Raw genomic sequence first — 20,606 nt, forward strand, 5'->3', positions numbered from 1 at the left:
TGTGTCTGATCAGTTTAACGCCATTCTCTCTATCCTGGAGGAAAGAAGAAAGGTAGGCCTTTCGCTGACTGCTAAAAGACGTCAGTATATATTCATTGAGCAACGCCCAAGTTAAAGAAGTAGTGATGGTCACTTGTAGCAATAATAGTAGTTATTCATTCTTTATTTGTTTACAAAGAGAGATCCAGTTTTATAATAGCTTTGACCAAATATGTTCAGCAGTAGTAGCAAGATCAGCATCAGACGTATCATTTCCTAACACTTCTTGATCTCTGTGAAGGTAATGACCCAGCGAATCAGCTCCGAGGCGGAGGAGAAAACAGGCCACGCCCGGTCGCTTATTCAACGCTACGGAGACAGCATTGAAGCAAACAGCCAACTCTTGGAGACCGCCTCAAAGACCATGGAAGAGCCAGATCTAGCTGCTTTTGTCCAGGTGTGTGTGTGTGTGTGTGTGTGTTCGTGCGTATACGTGCAGAAGCTATACTTTTGCGTTTGGGTTTCCAAAACCAATCCAAAGCCTTCTGTTTCTCATTTTTAGACCTCAGGAGAAATGATCAAGAAGTAAGTCTCCACTGCATCTAAACACGTCAACAGAAATTATTTGTACATTCATTGAATGTGATGGAAGCTTGTAGTTCAATATATTTTCCCCTCTCTCTACTTCTTCTCTTCCTTTTTCCTGCATTACTTTCTGGCTTTCCCCACTCCCCTTCTCTACCTTTCCATCTCCCCTCGTGTCCCTCCTTGAATAATTCATTCATTTAACATCTTTCTTTATCCCTTGTCATCCTTCCCGATTCATCATCAAATCCATAAAATATCTCTATAATACTAAATCCACAAAAAAACTCTAATATAAAACCCCTATATAAAATATTCTTTGATGACACTTCATCCCCCCCCCCCCACCCCGTCCATCAGAGTGAGGGCTGCGACCAGTTCCAGCTCCTCAAAGAAGTTTGAACCAGATGGCAAAAACATAAATCATTACAGGTTTGACTTCAGCAGACAGGAAAAAGCACTACGCAGTGTCGACTTCACCAGAGGTATGTATGACGTCACCAGATTGTGTGTGGCCAGTGATTGATCATTAAACCTCATGTCCTTGATACCCGATGTAGCATTTGGTTGTGAATCAGTGTTGTGATTCTCTGTTCTATTAAGTTGAAAAGGAAATTCCTACACTGCTACCACCAGAGCGAGAACATCTCCCTGTAGACCTAAAACCAGAAGAAACCTTCCCTGAAAAGCCACAACCAGCGAAAGCAAACTATCTTGAAGAGCGAAAAGAATCGAAGCTCGAAGCTTCAGCTGAAATCTTGCAACCCAAAAACCAACGGCAGTTCACCCAGATACCCAAACAAGAGTCGGTCGTGCAAAACATTGATTGTGTTTTCAATCAAGTGTTGGAGCCAATTCTGGCATTTATCCCACCACTAACACCAACTCAGCCCGTTTTAGCCACAACTGACCCTGTTTCCCTGGTACTGGGTGCTGTGGTGGCTTCCTATGAACCTACACAGCTGTTACCAGAACAGCGAATGGACAACCGAGCTCGAAAGGATCAGACGGTGCTGAGAGAGAGGGGGAAGGAAAGAGCAGAAAAGTCAAGAGAGGAGGAGACACAAGAGGAGAGTAAACAGGTGACAGGCTTCAAAGCTCCAGACTCCATCAAGGAAATCCAGTGTGAAGACCAGGATGGAATAAACACACAGCAGGTACAGTCCTATCAATCTGTTTTGTCATTTTTATTTAGGATATTCCTTTATATCCCTTTCTTATCCAGTACGAGTTCATACAGGTTTAACTGAAAACATAGGTCTGTAGCCATCTTGTTTTTAGTGTTGAAGTTTATTCTTGAACTGTACTTTTTAAAATATTTGTGGACCAGGTTTTGCTGACATGGGCACAATGCCCACCTTCATGAATAGAATTGATGAAAAGTAATGAATGTACTTCCTCTAATCAGTCACGTATATGCAGCCTCCGTTTTCCCCATGGCCCTTTACAGTTTGTGTTAGCTAATGTCCTTCCCTTAAATCAGTGTGAGGTCAGAGAACATCAGATAGATGGAGAAAAGGGAGGAGAAGAAGAAGTAGAAAGCGGAGCAGAGGAGACACAGGATGTCAAACAAAGGGGAGAAGATGCTGTAGAGGAGGACATTGATCGGGGAGACGGTGGTGAAGAGGCAGCCATGTTGTACCCTGAGTGGTACCCAGCCAGGGGTCGGTGCAGAGTTTCTCCGGGTCCGACTGAATCCAAGGACGCTGCCCACCGACCCAACTGCCCCCTTCAAACATGTCCTCAAGCTCTGTCTCAGCAAATGCATCCGGAGCCGGGTACCGGCATCAAACCCAACCCCCAGGAGAGCGTCAGGAGTGAGACCGCAGGGATGTCTAGGACCATGCAGGTGCTGGAGGATAAGTGGGTGGAGGAGGAGGAGGAGGAGGAGGAGGAGGAGGAGGAGGAGGAGGAGGAGGAGGAGGAGGAGGAGGAGGAGGAGGAGGAGCTTAGTGATGGGCTTGTAAGAAGGGATCTACAGCCCGGTCTCCTATTGGGTTCTCAAGAAGTCAGATCCTTTCTGGTCCTGTGGAGAGAGGGCTCTGATTTTGGAACTTGGCAAGAGGCAGAGGAGGGTCACCTCTGTGGTGAAGAAGCCATTAGAGAACAGATAGAAACAGAGGTGTTTATTGCTTCAGAAGTTGAGAATATGAATGACATACTGGACGAATTGGTTGCAATACCTGATGAATGTGGTGAACAGCTCAAGGAACCTGCAAATGCCGCTTCGACACTGCAGGAGGATAACTGTACACCAACGGATTGTTTAGAGCTAGGGCATTTTACTTCGGCAGGTGGGGAAACTGGAGAGGTTGCATCAAAGCCAGAGATGAACCCGGTACCCCAAGAGCTTGGGCTTGAGGTTTCTGCTCTGGTGGCTCCAGAGAATGAACAGGGTTATGTAGAGACTGTTCAGTCTGGGAATACTGACTGCAAGATGGACAACATAATGGAGGAGAGTGGAGAAAACATGGTCTTTATTCAGGTCAGTTTTGTCTGGTTGGACCTTCATCTTCATCATCAATGTTCGTCACGTCTTCCTCCCACTGCCCCCTGCCCTGCCTCCGGTGTTCTTCATCCACCTGCTGAAATGCCACCTCGTTCCCTTCCTCTTTATTTTTTATGAAACGCTCTGGCCGACCCCACTTCACCACTCTCCACTGTGTGAAGTGTTTTCCACAGTTTTAGAAAAGCAATGAGTTTGAGTGGGTCATTCCATAACATAATTCATCAAATTAAAGACACCCGACATCAGATTTTCTATCTTTCTGTTTCTATATGCATCTATCTTCTCCCCTCCCTCATTCATCCATTTGCTGTCTATCGTAATTCCCTAACCACTTACTCATTTCTCCATCTTGTCAATTGCCCATCTCCTTTTCAATTCCAATCCCCGTCCCTTACCCGCGCTTCATTCCCTCTGAAAATCCCCCTACTGTCTTATTCCATCTATCAAACCCTCAAATTATCCTTCTTTCTGCAGGCTGTCATCATACTCTTTTATCTGTTGGCCTTCCTGCTCATCCTGCAAAGAGTATGCTGCTTCATGTTTACATAACCCCACGCCAGGAGACTCATCCACCGACGGTGTCGCCCAGCCAAGGTACACTGGCATGCAAGTGTGGACACATGGCCGATGACTGGATGCATGTATTCTAAACAGAGATGTGACTTTGGAGCTAAAAATAGGCACCTCCCTTAGGTCACTAATGATCCAGGCTTAAAGTGTGATGAGGACATAATGCTAGGTTCACATACTTCTTTCCAATTGGAATTCATGTTTTGGCGGTTCGTCCCACTAAATAGACCCTATTTTGTCAATTTTGTCTACTAAATAGACTCTATTAACAAAATAGACCCTATTTAGTAGGGCATGAAGTCCAACTGGTGCTAATCTCAACTCCTTTGAAAATATATTTTCTTATTAATGTTGTTAATAATTTTACAATTTTTTTTCTAACAATAATTGAACCTCATCCAAACAGCTTGGTGGCTGATCGTTTTAAAGAAAACAGTGTCTAAAGGTGGTTGAAAGACCAATCTTGCAACATATAACCCATGGATGTACATAAGATATAACTCTATCAAGTAATTAACCTCCCAGATGTCCCCTATCCCCATAGTGAGCCTTCATAATAACCCATTGCAGATGTAAACAAAAGGGTTAGACCAAAAGGTCAAACCCGAGCATGATCACGCCTGGTTTGTGGTACCAGCTGATAGCTCTAGCTCACCATCATATGATTTTGAGGTTTCTGCTCTTGAAAAGTCTCTCTTTGATTTATTGTCTCTCTAAAGTGCTGTCTCTCTATATATTTTACTGTCTCTCTCTCTCTCTCTCTCTCTCTCTCCCGTGCTGTCCCTCTCCTCTCCAGGCGAGGACTGAGGCTGGGACTCCTGCTCAGGCAGTTCCTCCAATCTCCTACTCTTCCTCTTCCATGCCGAATGAGCCTCCTCACATACTTGCTCTCACCTTCCCCTGACTGAAGCCAGCCACTCTGCAAGAGGATGTAGGGCTATGACTGGAGCCGATCTGTGTTCAATAAGGCTGTGCATGGGCAAGGGTACAGTCCGATGATATGATGATGATGTATCACAACACTGCATATGGGGTATCATTTAATTTCCAACAAATGTAATACCATTTATGCTACTTTAAGCTTTGCTGCCATGAATTCGGAAGTCACTTTAATCTAAACAATTGTTTAAAGAAGTAGTCAGTAATTTCACATTAAAAAAACATAACCATAAGATGGATAGGGGAATTTATTGATATTTTGAAAATATTTTCGGTTAGCTTCCGAAATTAAAGCTTCCGCTGTTAATCAATTGAGTTTTTTGGGAAACTTAGAACAATTCATTAAACAAATCATGAAGCTGTGTTCACTTCTAGTCTGAAATACAATCAGATTGGACTTTCTTTTGAAGACACATAATATATAACTGGCCAGCATATGGATTTTTATCTCAAATGTGATTGCGATTGTCTGTTTGTTCAAACAAGTGACCACTGACTTGACTGTGATGTTGGCATATACTGTTTAGCATGTTGATATTGTATCCAAGATACATGAATCACCAAAGTAAATAAAATCAAATAGAATCCCCCATAAAAATCTCACTATTTCTGCACCTGTCCGGAGCAAATATTTTCATAGTCGTCATTGCCAACGTCACACCTTCACGGCGGAAATAGGAAATCTAAAATCTGGTTCCATCATTATAAAACGCATCTTAATTTATGCAACTTTGTGTACAGAATAGAAAATGCGCGTTCAAGTTCACGCAATTCAAATGTACACCGATGCAAAATAAAGCGTTCAAACGTTAAATAAAAAAAACTTTGAAATTACATGATACCCTTCAAGTCATTTCCACGGCCATTTCTAATATTTCCCACAAACCTAATACGTTTGTACATTTACTCTGAAAGTATCAAACCGGAAACGGTTGTCATATTTTGGGCAGCATCACGCCCTTATCTCATAGCTGAGCTGGCTGTTTTTAGTGCACTTGCTCTTCCAACCTCTTGACGTCTTTGCCTTAGTGGTACCGGTGACTTAAAGCGAATATTTACAGATAAGTAGTGGAGAGCCCACTCCTACTCACCATTCAATTAAAAGCTAACGTCAAAGTTTAAAACTTTGCCTCTTCGACGCCATGGATCCCACCAGCCAAGGTAAAGAAATAAATAGCCTTTAAGCTAATAATAGCTAGCCAATCCACAATGCTAGCTCTGCTTGCTACTTCAACTCACACAAACGTATCGAATTGGTTTAAATAAAATAGGTTAGGGATCTACAGAGCTTTGTAAATGTCATAATTAGGATTTAGGTCGTGCGTTTTTGAAGCTATATGAGTATATTCGTGTTAAAGACTTCTACAAACAAACTTGATTTGTCGTGACATATCAAGTTCGTCATTTACTTTACGCAAACTTGGTTTTAATTTGTGCTGAGGATCCATCGCGCGTAACAAGGGCCTGGCGTCACAAAAAGCTCTGCTAGTCAATGTCAGGACAAGAGTATCGTGTTTTTGTCATCATTCATTCCCTGTTTATAGGGCAGGAGTGCAGGGTTACAGAATCATGTGTTAAATCCTCTCATTGCCTGGGAAAGTCGCAATGCTGGAAGTGACTTGGTTGGTGTGCTTTTGTTTGTTTCCTGTTGAGAAGGTTCAGTAAACGAATGGTTGACTTGATTTAAAGAGTATGGTAGCATATATGCAACTGACATGTCCTGATAATTGGTTTTGTTGCTGTTGAAAAGAGGATCATTGATGCTGTCATGTTAAAAATGAGGCATTTGTATGCAACCATGATATCAATAGATACATAGAAGCAACCAAAGTAACAATACTGGTTGCTATTTGTGACACACATTTCCTTTCCATCAGCAGAACGTACCAATATATATATATAGGGCCTATCTGCTATAGGGGCTTGGGGATCTGAGCTACTTTGCCCTGCCATGTACAGGATAACATTAAATAAGGCATTTTCTGTCTGGATAAATTCATATATTGAGAAAATGTATTTTGAAGTTGCATAATGTGGGCTTTGCCTGCAAACTGCATCCTGAAATGACATTATGGTCCCTCTGTCTATATGTTCTATCTTTAGCCTAACCTGGATCCCGAGGTAAAGGCAACTAGGGTTAAAAAGGCAGAAACCTGAAGTGTAGATTGCCCTTGTATCATTCAACCCGAGACATTATAAGAGATACCACTGCTATGTCGATGAGCAAATGTCTTGATGCCATCTGTGTATACCTAGGAGGTGGGGTTGCCAGCCAACAACTCCTTAAGGGATATAATCTCTCTGTTGACCACACCTCCAATTTAACACTGCCTTCTTGAGTTTATGCAAAATAAATTATGGAATATCAACCAATTAATTAATGATTGTCATTACTTGATTTTACATGCCTAACACTTGTTTGATGTACATGTCCTATGTAGTTGCATCGTCACTTTTGTAGAAGTCCTTTCACTGCAGCTCTTCTACAAAGACTGTTCAATTAGTCTTTATTCTCATCAGGCGAGAAATCTGATATTAAGATAGTCTATTGTTCACATAAGAAAGCAGTAATGGTGGCCTAAGAGGATCTCTCCTTTTACCAAGTCAACTATTTTCTTCAGTTAACTGAGACCATGTTTGCACAGGAGCTCTGTCGAATTCCAGCATGGATTCAGTGCTGGACTGCTGCACTTATAGATTTGTTTTTGACATGACATGGCCTCTTTAGATTTTTCCTAATCTAGTCAAAACACATAATGCTGTGTTCCAAGATGGGTTTCCGATCTATTCAATCTATGCAGAAGCTTGTGTCAACTCAACAGCCTGCAACACTTCAACCTCCAATATAATTTCTCTCTAGCTAATGCAGTGTTCTCGGGTAACTCTATACGTCACTGGTGTCATTTACTACAGGACCTAGAGTTCTGCAACCAACATCATTTACATATTCAATAAGGAAATAACACGTGGGTACCACACGCATGTCGGGTGAGGCCATCCCCAGACTGCACTCTGAGAGGGGCTGACTCACATCGGCATTGTTTTAGCAGTGGGACACATCCGGGATCAATAGAAAGAAAACGGGCTGCATCATTAATTCTGGGGTTAGGCTTAGGGTGAAAGCTCTATCAAATCACAAAAATCGTTTTGAAATGGGAATTGAAACCATGCTCTTCCGTTTCCTTAAAAAGTATTGGCATACAATAGCCAACGGAAATAATGAAAGGCCTAAGTAGCCCATTAACAAAAATGGCCAGTTATGTAAAATCTCTTCCGCCTTCAAGAGTGTTTCCTGTGTTAATTGTCTTGGCGAACATGTAAGATTGGTGGGTGTAATATGAGTGAGGTACTCTGTTCACCACTCACTAATGGATACTTTCTCTTACGTTCTCCGGCCCTCAACACTTTGTCTCTGCTTGTATGTTTGTGGTTATGCCTTTTTATCACCACAGGCTAATTGTATACTCTTATTCTGCCGGCTGTTTCTAAGTTCAATTTCTCCAATTTCTCTCACTTTGTTTTCTTACCTCCACTCCTTATCTCCCGCCCCCTCTTCAATCCAACCTTTTCTCCTCATCATCAGATATCAACCTGAACTCCCCCAACAAGGGCCTTGTGGTGGATCAGCCGGAGAGCATGTCTGAACTGCCTGTAGAGGGGGCTGTGGGGAACTCTGCCAACCCTCTGCCCCCTGGGCTGACGGAGGAGGAGGCGGTGGATCTGCAGATCGAGCTCATCAAGGTAGGCTGTCTGAGTCACCGAGCTCTTCCGAGCACTGCCCATCCCTTTTCCCCCCCTGTGTCTCCTCCCAGTGGCCAACAGCAAGTGCAATGTTTCTTTGAAAGCAAATCGGGAAGTTAGATAAGGATCCCATCTCTGTTATCTGTAGAACGTGGGTTATCATTGAAAATGTATGCATGATAAAGAATTATTAGGATTGCTCGTCAGGTCTGTTCGGCGGCGTGTTTGTCTTGATCGGCAGGTTGTGCTGGTCTGGGGCTGTCAGCTCTGTCCCAGTTTCACTTGTTTCTGCTTGGTCCCTCACAATACCAGTACTCCCAGCCTTTAAATGACGCCTTACCCCTCCACCACCCCAACCCCCTCCATCCCTGCTCCCCTGCCTCCACCCCCCCCCCTTTCTTGTGTTTGTGTGGTCGCCAGGTGGAGGAGGAGATCAGCACCCTGAGGCAGGTGCTGTCGGCCAAAGAGAAGCACGCTGCCGAGCTGAAGAGGAAGCTGGGCCTGAACCCGCTCAACGAGCTGAAGCAGAACATCACCAAGGGCTGGCAGGACGTCCAGGCGTCCAATGCGTACGTAGCCCACCGCACCGTCCTCTTTGGAGCAGGGTTAATGCAAAGCACGCCAAGGATTTTGTGTTCAACAGGTGTGCCGTAGACTCCCGTTGTCATAGGCCAAGAGTCGCCCCGGCAGAATCCGTTAGTTTGGAGCTTTTTCCTAAACATCTGGGTCGAGAAATTGACACGCATTAATCTTCTGCTCACAGGAAATGTCTGTCTGTGTCTTTTTTGTATTTTTATAATTTGGGTACGGGTCGTTTTCTGACTAGAAATTAAAGTAGAAACAAGGTTAAAGACAAGAGGATCAGTCGATGATCAAATTGTCTCACCACACGTGCCTGGGTTCATCAGTACATTTAACTCGGTGGTGGTCTAGGTGGAGTACATTATGCAATCCAACAGTAAACGTTGGCAAGAAATCTCGTTGTTGGGGGGGGGGGGGGGGTTAACAGGACCACACAAAAATACAGTATTCATTATAAACTGTTTATTTATCGCTTCACAGTTTATTTGATTTTCTAATCACAACAATTTCATTTGTTGTTCATGCAAAGGTACAGCGATGAGCAGTATAATTCAAACTTTGATTTGCATCAATATTCGAAACCATAAAACCCAAATAGGACTATTTGCCTAGAGCCAGTTTAGACAGTTTATCTAAGTGCAACATGGCATGCTGAGACTGTCCCTCCCCATCTGTTTGTAGCTATGTGAACACCACAGAGAAACTAAGCAACTGGAACCAAAGACTGACCGGCTCAGATCTGTGAGTGTGTGTTGTGTGCAGCTTGCCCACCCTGTATGTATGCGTGTCTGTGCATTTGTGCTGCTAACTCCGAGTGTTACTCTATGGCCTCTAACCCACAAGCGCACACACACTGCGACGAGCAGGATATCAGACGTTGTCCTCTCCAAGGTCTGATTTCTACTCGTCCATGTCCATCACTCTTCCCATTGCGCCCCCCTGGCTCTCACCTCATCTCTATGTTTGAGCTCTCCTCTCCTCCCGGGGCTCGGTATTTAACAGGCTTCTTAGAGGGATACGATACCTCGGCCTGGTCTCCCTCTCAAGGCCTCATTCATGCCAGGGCCTCTAAACCAACACAGAGTTGTTGACTTTCTGAAGGACGGATTTGTGTCCTGAAGGAACTGGAAAGGCAGACCTTGCATCGCGCAAGGAAACTATGCTATCATAAAAATATGTATGCAAGATGTTGGGATGATATTAATGCATCCATATGCGTAACACTTTTGTTAGGTTTTCAGTTCCCTGTCGACCTTTGATGTTAAGACATGCATGATAGGCCTTGGTTGTTCAATAATCAATAATGTGGAGCTACTTTTGGCCACCTAAAGACATAGTTATTGAAACATAGCTCTATCTGGGCCTTATGTCAGCACTCTTTTCCCTGTTGTTTTGGACTTTTCCCCAGGCATGGAATGACACTGAAATGTGTGTGGCAGCCATTTTCTGTCTTTTTATCTCTTCTCATCGCTATCTTTCTGTCCTTATTGACTTCTCTTTGTATCGCCCATCATCCGTTTTTTTGCTTTTTGTGTTCCTGTTTCACATTTTTTTACCTCTTTTTTGTCTTTGTATTTCACCCACTCCCGCTGAATCCTTTTCCTCTCAGGCTCTTCTCCTTCCTATTTCAGTCCCTTTTCATCTAACTTCCTGTTCCTGGGGTCAAAGGTGTTACTGTTTTTTGGTTTGTGCAGCATAGTATTCTCTCTGTAAGCACACTTCCCTTCTGACTGGCAGCTTTCTTCAAAAACCAGAACTAAAAAGTACCATTCATTTCTTCGTCGGCAACAGTCTTCCACTCTTCAGAAACCCTTCTGAAGATTGGCTTCAGAAGGGTTTATTATAATGATAGGAAAGCATTACAAACCTTCAACAGCAAGAGCGATCACCATACATGTAGGCATTTTGCATCATAATAGATAGATCCACGATTAATATAAAGGCTAGAAAATGGTTTTGTTAAAGTTTGAGATCTATCAGGGGATTCCCGATTGGTCCTTTTTACCTGTCTGCTGTTTGACAAACTGCTCTGACTTGTTGAGTGGAATGAGAAGAGGAATGTGAAGGAGGCGTAGACAGAACAGACTGACAGACACACGGACGGAAAGAGAGGGTAGACCGGATAGGAGACTGGTCTGCTCCAAAAACGTTGGCCTTTTGCTGAGTCACAAGGCATGGGACATTCCCTGCCTGGATGATTAGAGAAGTACAACAGGCAGAAATACAGACAATAGAAGTATTAAAATAAACCCATGACTAATGAGCATGTTGTAAGGATGACTACAGCTCATGTGCACATATCTCTCTCGCGCTCTCTCTTGTCGCGCTCTCTCTGTCTCTCTCTGTGTGAGTGAGCATAAACAGGGTGCGCTCCTCGCTGTTGGAATGGTGGTGATTGATCACGTGCTTTGTCAACATTATGGATAGCTAATTCCGGAGAGCTTGTTTAAAAAAAAAAAAAAGATGCATACATTTCGGACAAGTTAGCGTACTAGTAGACAGAGGTTTTCCATTGGACAGTTGCTTACAGTAGGTCCTGTCTACTGGATGCCGCTTGTATTCTAGGAGTGTGATTACACCGTGTACCCTGTTGGACCCGGTACCCAACCTGGCTGGCCCACTGTCTGCATGACCTCATTGTGTGTGTGTGTGTGTGTGTGTGTAGCTCTTTGAGGAGCATTGTTCTGATGTCTACGGCAAGCAAAATTATGGATCATTCCAAGGGGCATACTAGTAATGTATTGCTAATGTAAATAGTTACTTCCTAAGGCTAAACGGTTGAATAATTGACATTGGCATAACTTATCAGCCATTATAAAAGTGTGTGCGTTTGTTCAGTAAATGGCAACCCTTCTGTTGTAGATTTGGGATAAGGTGTGTATGCGTGTGGGGGGGATCTATGTTATGTAATTATTAGAGCTGTCAAGCGATTAAAATATTTAATCGCATTAATGTCATAGTTAACTCTAATTAATCGCAAATTCTTTTTCTATGCTAAATATCCCTTGATTTTTTTTGTCCCATAATTCTTCTCATTTTAATTCTCTTATCAACATGGTGAAGTGCATCGGCTTGCCTTGTGCAATAAATTTAACGCCGTTATATTTGGTTTGCGTTAACGCCGTTAATAACGCGTTTAACTGACAGCTCTAGTAATTATAAATGTTTTGACCTGCACCTTTAAAACCTTGGTTTCACTGATGACCTACACTGTACGCTGTTGTCAGGGGCTGTCTTCCTTAAGTACAAGGCTGCCAAATAAATGTGCCCCATGTTAAAACCGTTCTCCCATATTCTTCAATATGATAGGATGTGCAAACATGTATTTGTATTATTGGTGATTTGGTACTTTATATAAACCTGTATATTGTATTGTTGGTGAATTGGATACTATGTATGAAACTGTATTATTGGTGAATTGTACATGGTTGCAACTTACACCCTGGATATTCGTGGTTGTCAATATTTTCCGGATCCTGCTAATGGACTGAATAATTAAATTTTTGACTTTCCGGATGATGGCTTCACTGTTTCTAGGCTAGTGGAAGCGTGTTGGAATCGTATTGCCTAGCTGTAGTGTAATGTTGGACTCGCGCTAACCTACAGCTAGCTGGGCTAGCTGGCATCTATGTTGCCCTGGCACAAGCATCAAGCAGTCCCTGTTGCCATTGAATTACACCCCACACCCTTTCTCCGAACAGAGAATTAATGTTCCCCGTTTAGTACTAACAAGCAAACAAGTCTGTAATCGATTGCATTGTTTGTGTGTGTACTTCAAGGATATTGTATCATTCTCCAACTGTTGTGTCCTTAGATATCTGTCTGCCTCAGCCACTTTGGATGACATTGCCCATTCGGAAGCGTGAGTTGACTACTTTACCTAATACGCTCTTGTTTTATTTTTGTGAATGAAGCTGCTGTCTGCATTGCGTTTCTAGTATTGGTGTCGGGAGAATGTTGCCTGTTCGCGTGTGTGTGTCTATAGGATCTTATGAGCTCCTCATTTAGGTTATCATATAATTTACAAGAATTAGAAGAATGCTTGCAGAAACGTTATATGCAAGTGAACTCATACATATAATGGATATCTATGGTGTATCACACACCTGTTGTTCTTGTTTATTCATGAACATGGGTTGTCCCAGGAAACCTATCATATTTATTCCAGAGCTGTATGCTACGGCATCTAAAATACTTAACATCCGCGATCCCATTATCTCTTGCTTGCTTGCGCCTTCTAAGGCCTGTTGTAACGTTGACACCCAACAACCGCACCCTGATCACAGCCAAGCCAGTGCCTTATTGTGTCTCAAGTCTGCTCAGACAGGCTCCTCAGGCTAGGCTGGCTGGCTGCACCCCCCCCTTGGCATTCAGCTAGAAGCTGTCTTTGAACTAAACAAGGTTTTATCACAAAGACCAGGGTGAATTTCTATTGTTTACGTTCATGACGAGTCACACTCTTCAGCAGAACAGCATACAGCCAAATTAAACAACACATTCAATCTGACAAATGATTGGTAAAGGATGTTTTAATGAAGCCAGGAAATGCTCTATTTTAAGATGGTGGTTAGAAAGATATTTTCTATTTATAGGAGTTTATCCATTTTATTCTGGGCGTTTTCTAAGGCACCTTTAATGCATCCAGCGCTGTACCAACAGGGAATTTGAACACATTCAGATTTGAAGAAGCCAAAACTATAAATGGATTGTGTGATTGAAAAGGGATTTTCTGGACGGCCTCGGGACCAGCCTGGATGGTGTGTTTTGTGTGTCTACTACTAACCCTTTACAGCGGGGGCTGTGGTGTTCATCTGGCTTGGAGTTGGTGCCGTAAAAACCCAAAAAACCGACTTTAACCCGTTTGTTTGTTGTGGTAGAAGCTGTTTTGTTTAACATCTCCACTTTTACTTTTCATTTCTATTTCTTCACATGCATTCTCTTCTATGCTTTTTCGTGCCGTGCGATTTCTTCCTCCGTCCGTACTCACCCGTCCGCTCTCTGCTTTCTCTCCTGCGTTAGGTATAAGAAGACCCAGGAGACCCTATCCCAAGCCAGCATCAAGACCACCGCAGCTTTCTCCACCATGGGCACAGCTCTCAGCCGAAAACTGGGAGACATGAGGTATGACGGCGCAAACCCCCAGAGCCACCATGCCACGTCCTTAGCCACAACACATTCCAAACCCATTGTTAAATGTAATAATGTGCCCCCACCACCACCACCACCGGTGAAACTGGGGTGGTTGTTATTGCAAGGGTTAGATGTTGTAGCTGTAGTGTGAAGCTGCTCGTAGTGACGGAATGCTGTGTCAAACACGCTAAACTCCTCGGTTACTCTGCGCTTGTTAAACTAACCTACACTAACCTGTTAGTCTGCAGAACTGGTGACTGACCCTTGTTATGCACTTGCTGATATTATCTTCTAACATCACATTAGTTGACAACCATAACACGTGCCTACAACTCAACCAAGGAACGAGCCGTAGCATTTCGGTCGCTAGATTTATTTTTAAGGTTGTAAGAGTAAACGAGCAGTAAAATGTTACATAAGTCGCGGCAGCCATTTCTGTACCGGCCATAACTTGGAAGTGCTTGTCCAATATAATAATATTGAGTCATCTATCGACCAAAAGCAAATGAATGAAATGATGCAGCAACCAAAAAAAAGCATTGAGTACATAAGCCACTGGGTGGTGATCACATGACATAGGTGAACTTCCCGATGATAATACTGCTTTGTAATCTGGTTGTGTGCAGATAATATGTAGGCCTACTTAAGAGCGGGGCTATATATTATCCAGTGTTGAACAATACAGCATGATGGACACATTAGGGTAAATAGTAGCTCTATTACTTGTTCCTGTTTGATTAAATGAAGCATGCATTGTTAGGAGTCCCAAGTGTCTTGCATGAGTTAATATAGTACTGTTGCAGATATACCATGAATCAGGAATTAGGTAGAAATCGATTGACTATATTCTGAAGAGCTGAATTATTCAGAACATTTGGTAATGCCATCCACTTGGATCATTGATGAAAAAATGATCATTGTATTTGTATAATAATTGACATCATAATAATTGGTGAGACTTTAATTAATTGGCTCATTAAAACGCCTCTTACTTCTGCTCTTAACACGGGACTCGTTAACCTTCCATCTCAAACTCTTAACACAAGCAGGACACTTGCATGCTTATAGCTTTAACACCCGATCCTCCCTATTTAACCTCTCCTGCCTTTTGAATGTGTGAATGCCTTACTGCCCCTGCTTACTGTATCTCTCTCTATTGTTTTCAATCGCTGCAGAGCGCTCCCTTTCGCTAATTCCTTCGGGTAAGGCTATCCTCTGAAACTCTACATTTACAGATATTCATATCTTGAACCAGATAAAACACTTCATTTATTTTATTTTTTTATAAGTCAATTTAGTTTCCCTTTTTGGTGGCGGTAATGTGCTCCACATACATCTGGTATTTGCTGTTTAGTTATGCCATTGGAAGAAGACTGGGTTAGGATACAAAGTAACACATTGACGATCCTGCTGGGGTCGTGGGAAAGGCATTTTCAAATGATTGTGTGCCACAAATGACATGTTTTGCATGACTTTGCTACGTCGGTTGGCAGATGGAACAGTATTTGACAACAAGCTGTTTTTTTTTTATCAATACATAAAAAGTCCCACAAATAGAAAACGGCCCCATTTTGAAAATAATCTGACGGCCGAGCGTCTTGCAGCCCAGCCGCTGGTTGCGTACTCTCCAGAGAGCCAACATGGCGGGTGCACTAGGGACTTCCCGGGCTGTTTTGGGAAACTCTAAACTATATTTAACTACACAGATAAAGTGGGAAAGTTCCATTTTTTTTTTTTTTGGAAAACCTAATTCCCAGTACCTCAACAGGAGCCTCAATGTGTGTTGAATTGGGGGACTACCGCTTTGTTTAACATAAACGACCAATTTAACTTTCAAGTTTGTTGTTTTATAACTTTTAGAAGTTCTATCCCAAAACCAACAGCTATGATAATGCTCGGAATGTATGTTATGCGCTTTGTTTTGTTGTTCGGCCTATTAACCTTGTAGAGACAGGTGTTAAATATTTGAATGCTGCTAAACTGTTTGCATAATGGAATTACACATTTAAAAGGCAGCAATCATTGAGTTTGTTCTCTTCTGTCAAAAAACCTGCACTGTGTGAGCTTATGAGTGTGCTTGTGCGCGTGTTGATTTGTGTCATGCCTGTTCTGCTTTTTAACACTTACCCTTCTTTGTCCCTCTTCTTTAATGCACACAAAGTAGCAACTATTCCATTCGCCACTCAATAAGTATGCCCGCTATGAGGTAAAGTAACATGCAGATCTGCTGTCCTGTCTTCTGTGCGCCTGCCTCTTGTGAATATGCTGTAGACATGGGCTGCTCTGCCTGCTACACTGGTCTCCCATCCAAACATTGATCCTGGAAACAGTAATGATTGCCCCTGAATTGCTCCAAACATCTCCAGGAGCAAGTCTTTGTATTGCAGAAGTATTTACTGTGTGTCAAATATAAATGAATAAGTAATAGTCCTCCACTCTGTTGTGAAACAGTGCTGTAGATGTAGGACGGTTACAGAAACATGGATTGTGTACTGTATGCTTTGGTCTCAGGAAAGGCTCTGCTGGTCACATCTCTGGTCCTGCACTCAACAACCAACGTGTTTAATGTCCTGTTAAGTGGAGTCATCAGAATTGTTCTGCCGTTGGCCAATAATAATGCTTGGTTGTTATTTATTTAACTATCCATTCACTTTCTCTGGCTTATAATATTGAATTTTGTTTCAGCTTTTTCTAATCATGTATTATTTCAAAAAATTATTTCGACCAGACTGATATTTGTATGCACGTGGCCAATAGATTTCATGGGTCTTTTAGGAGTAGCAATCTTTATGTATTAATAGTATCTCTGTGAGTCTAAAGCCATCTCTGTTCTGCAGGAACTCGACCACGTTCAAGTCATTTGAAGACCGAGTGGAGAACCTCAAGGTACGCACACACCACACGCACACACACACCACACACCACATATGCTTGCACACACACAGACTGACTTCAAGCTTCTTAACCTTGAAGTTCCACCATATTTTACGTGTGCGTGTCTATATGTTGTATCCAGTTCAGTACTCTTCCTCATGCCTCTCGCCCTCCCGCCCGTTTTATCCCTTCAGTACAAGGTGGTCGGGCCCAAAGGAAACGGAGAAGCCGGCTCCCCCAACGACTCCAACCCCACTCAGGACAACGCACCCTTCTGAGCACCCCCACACTCGCCTCCCCCCCACACAAACACACACACACACACACACACACTTCTCTAGCTGCACCCCTAAACCCTCCTCGCTACCAGAGACTGTGCTGTCATCACCTCGCATCACTGGTCCGAAAAAACGACCTCTGACCTCTCAGCAGTTCACCTGATCTGCCTTTCCACCAATCAGCGGACCCGAGCTCTGTGAATGACCAGGTTGGTTGGCGGGAAGGGACAGAGTAGGGAGGGATGATCTGAAGTCATCACACCGTCGGATCCTCTGCCTCCATGAGTAATGTGTAATATATATATATATATAGCACATCGGCCACCCTGTCACTAAGCCTCTCCCTCAGTCTACAAGTTCACTGCTTAGGCCTCCTTCACCCGTCTGCCAACACTCCACCCCGTTCTCTGCTCCGTTAGCAGAAGCAGGTTATTAGCGTTGTACCATACAATATGAATCCCTATTTTATTTTTGTTCAACCCTTTTGGTCAAAGTTAGCCTGATTTTGTCATTCAGCTTTGCTGTAACTTTATTTCCCATGTAGAGAAATGCCAAATAATCGATTGGCCAAATGCAGCCCATCACATTCTTCTGTACTTTTCTTTCTTTCACCATTATTTGCCGGGAAGGCGGGTCGCCTGCTTGTCTGCTTTCGATCTCTCCCTGTGTGCACCGTACATACTCATGCACACGAGTAGTGAACCCCCCCCCCCCCTCCCTTGCTACATGCATGTGCATATCTCATCTCAGCTGCCCACCATTAACCAATGAGGACCCAGGTCTGAGCTCTAAACCACACGATGTAAAAATATAGAATGATAAACCTTAAACCATTTTGTATTCTAAACTATTTTACACTGCTTTGCATAATGTTTTTACATAACTTTTATCTACATGTATAAATCTATATAAATAAACTATATTGTAAACAATGCTGCCAGCTGCCCCTGGTGGAGTAGGGGGGGGGGGGCTGTATAACTAAACACTAACTGTGCGTTGGACAAACGGGAACTAGAATCATCTCAGTAGAAAGTTCCTCCAGGAACCCGAAATTCTATAGCAAGCAGCTTGGCAGCCCTTTTTCGATCGTCTTAAGTCCACGTTTTAGAAACTGGTCCATGTATCATTTACGATCTGCAGTTACTTTTTATAGCCACTTGGGGGCTGCATTGAGGCTGAGCTAAGACCAGTTAGGGGCGCTTGCTGTAAACATGCAGTGCTGTGCGGAAACCTCCAATTGCAGGTCAGTCGAGCTGTCTACAATTAACTGTTCTGCAAGGAGCTTTCGCTGGACCTTGACTGCAGGCTGTCTGGTCTCTGCGTTTTTGTTCTTGTACCACAACGTGAGCAGAGTCATTGTGTTTTCACCACCCACTGAATGTAACCACTTTTGTTGGCCTTTCCAACATCCAACACTTCATCTCTTCTCATCAGTCAGCTGGGATACTGTTATATACATGTAATAAGTTGGGACTGTTTCTGCTTTTCAGGAAATGGGGAGGGGGGGGGGGGGGTAACGTGACCTACAGGTTGCCATAAAAATATATTTGCCACATCTATAACTTATCTGAAAAAGTTCTTGCTGCCATAAAGGTAATAAATTAATGTAAGGCCACAGCTGACACTCACTAGCGTGCACTTGCAAGACTTCACGACTGACTAGGTGCACACTATGTCCATGTGTGATGCCAAACAAAAGACACTTCATGAAAATATTTGCCAATGTTGGTCATGCCTTTGTGCACTTACAATGTGTCAATGTGCATACATGCACCCACGAATCCTTATTGTACAAAAATGTAAAACAAAAAATATAGCGGCGGAAAATGTTATTGAAACAATGTCACTGTTTATTTTTCTTTCTTTTAACATGAAGTAAAAAAAGATTGTAAAATAGTTGTATATTTACCCCTGCTTAATGTATTGAGGTTGACAACCTTTCTGAGGCAAACACCGCAATCAGATGAACCAGGCTTAAGAACAGAATATAATTTCCCATTACTGGTTAGGAGAGAATGAGAAACCAAACACTGGTAAACACTGGTAAACACTGGTAAATCAACATCAACTCTGGAAAATAAAACGGGTACCGAGTCCTCTAGATGACTGCCTCAGAAATGTTTTCTATCATAATCCAGGGTTTCTTTTTGTTCTTTCATTTGCGTTGATTAATTTTGCTGGAAGTTCTGGCTGTTGGATGATCAGAAGTGTTTCTTTTCTGGTGAAGAGAAGTGAATAAAGGGGTTAGGATTTTGTACAAGTTTTGCTATTGTTCTACCTTTTGCTTGTATTTAAATACCTGTTACAAACTTCTCTTTTCATTCTTTGGACTGATTTTGTTATATCCCTCTTTTCACAGACTGATTCGTTTTAGCAGCTTGATTCTTGTTTATTATTCAAACAGGCAGGGAGAAAAGCCTTCACTGCAAGGAATTGTGTTAGAATTAATTTACTTCATTCTTTGAAAATAAATGCATCTTAGGTCTAACTTTTCTCATAATGGGACTTGAAATTGAGGTTTTGAACACGTGTGAAACACCATTGTAAAGCCATTAATTATGCTTTACCCTGGATTGGATTTCCTCTCAGCTGTCGGATGTATAGCATTGTAAAGGGTGTATACAATTGGCCAAGATCAGCAATATTTTTGCAGTGTAGCAAAGGGGATAATTCTGGGGGGTTACGGTAAAATGCTTAAGTACAATAGTAGTATTTTGGGTGCCAATGAGAAGCTATTGCTGATTAGTAGGCTACTAGCTTTATTTAGTTCTGGAGCCTAGCGAATTGAGAATATTAAAAGGGATCAGCGTTGGATGAATGCTGGATTTATTTACAATGTTTTGTTTTGTCTAATGTTTGGCTATCAATAAAGCATTCCTTTAAATGAGTGGTTTTGTTCGTGGTTGACTAGACTACTACAGCTGTGCATAGTGGAGACGTGTTTTAGTAGCTGAACTAGTCAGGAAAAAAGCACTCCTCAGTTTTTCGGGCAAATCTACTGTTACATCATGTGGTATACTGTAGTGGCACAGAAAAAAAATGGTATGTTAAAATGTAAAAGCCTCATAAAATGGTGACACTCCATATAGGAAAGAAGTGCATCAATTCGAACAATGGATGTATCTTTCTATTAAATTGGTATTGGTGCTGAAGGCCAGTAGGGGGTGCTCTACTGTACGGTCTGTCATGTTCCCAAGGACAGAGCCTGTCCGGAAAAAGCACTTTCAGATGAGACGTCAAACGAAGTGCTGTCTAACCATTCATTATTTGAGTGCGGCAACTATTTTTCCCCTTAGGCTTTATTATTTTTCTTTATTATTCTCTACAAACGTTGGGACCCTACTGCTTCCATTTGCGCGCTATCATTCACATTTTAAAATAATTTTTACTTTGTAAGATATTCTATAAATATATACTTT

General features: G+C 42.5%; 2 protein-coding genes across 10 annotated transcripts in view; both read left to right on the top strand.

Annotated features, from left to right (window-relative positions):
* The window catches only part of LOC130386345 (tripartite motif-containing protein 54-like), an 11,647-nt gene extending 3,654 nt beyond the window's left edge, over positions 1–7,993 (top strand). The window contains exons 5-11 of the mRNA XM_056595214.1: positions 1–52; positions 281–436; positions 542–564; positions 925–1,049; positions 1,168–1,721; positions 3,548–3,667; positions 4,440–7,993. The exon at positions 1–52 is cut by the window's left edge and continues 26 nt beyond it. Coding sequence (XP_056451189.1) covers positions 1–52; positions 281–436; positions 542–564; positions 925–1,049; positions 1,168–1,721; positions 3,548–3,622 — 985 coding nt within the window. The 3' untranslated portion in view covers positions 3,623–3,667; positions 4,440–7,993. The remainder of the gene's footprint in view (positions 53–280; positions 437–541; positions 565–924; positions 1,050–1,167; positions 1,722–3,547; positions 3,668–4,439) is intronic.
* Positions 5,652–20,277, top strand: tpd52l2b (tpd52 like 2b). 9 transcript variants are annotated; one of them, XM_056595225.1, is made up of 10 exons: positions 5,652–5,743; positions 8,166–8,323; positions 8,744–8,892; positions 9,587–9,646; positions 12,720–12,767; positions 13,925–14,026; positions 15,211–15,237; positions 16,197–16,241; positions 16,873–16,921; positions 17,104–20,277. In XM_056595225.1, exons 1-10 carry the CDS (start codon positions 5,725–5,727, stop codon positions 17,185–17,187), a joined length of 741 nt encoding a protein of 246 aa, XP_056451200.1. In that variant the 5' UTR covers positions 5,652–5,724; the 3' UTR covers positions 17,188–20,277. The 9 variants fall into 9 exon arrangements, with proteins under 9 accessions (XP_056451200.1, XP_056451201.1, XP_056451202.1 ...); XM_056595226.1 differs by having other exon boundaries at positions 16,200–16,241; XM_056595227.1 differs by lacking the exon at positions 9,587–9,646 and having other exon boundaries at positions 17,104–20,276.
* The last annotated feature ends 329 nt before the right edge of the window (positions 20,278–20,606 follow it).

The sequence above is a fragment of the Gadus chalcogrammus genome, chromosome 7, assembly GCF_026213295.1.
Source record: "Gadus chalcogrammus isolate NIFS_2021 chromosome 7, NIFS_Gcha_1.0, whole genome shotgun sequence".
Taxonomy (NCBI): domain Eukaryota; kingdom Metazoa; phylum Chordata; class Actinopteri; order Gadiformes; family Gadidae; genus Gadus; species Gadus chalcogrammus.

Coding starts and splice junctions, on each gene's coding strand:
- tpd52l2b (XM_056595225.1), top strand. Junction 8,893..9,586: donor GACGTCCAGGCGTCCAATGC/GTACGTAGCCCA, acceptor ATCTGTTTGTAG/CTATGTGAACACCACAGAGA. Junction 16,242..16,872: donor ATAAGTATGCCCGCTATGAG/GTAAAGTAACAT, acceptor TCTGTTCTGCAG/GAACTCGACCACGTTCAAGT.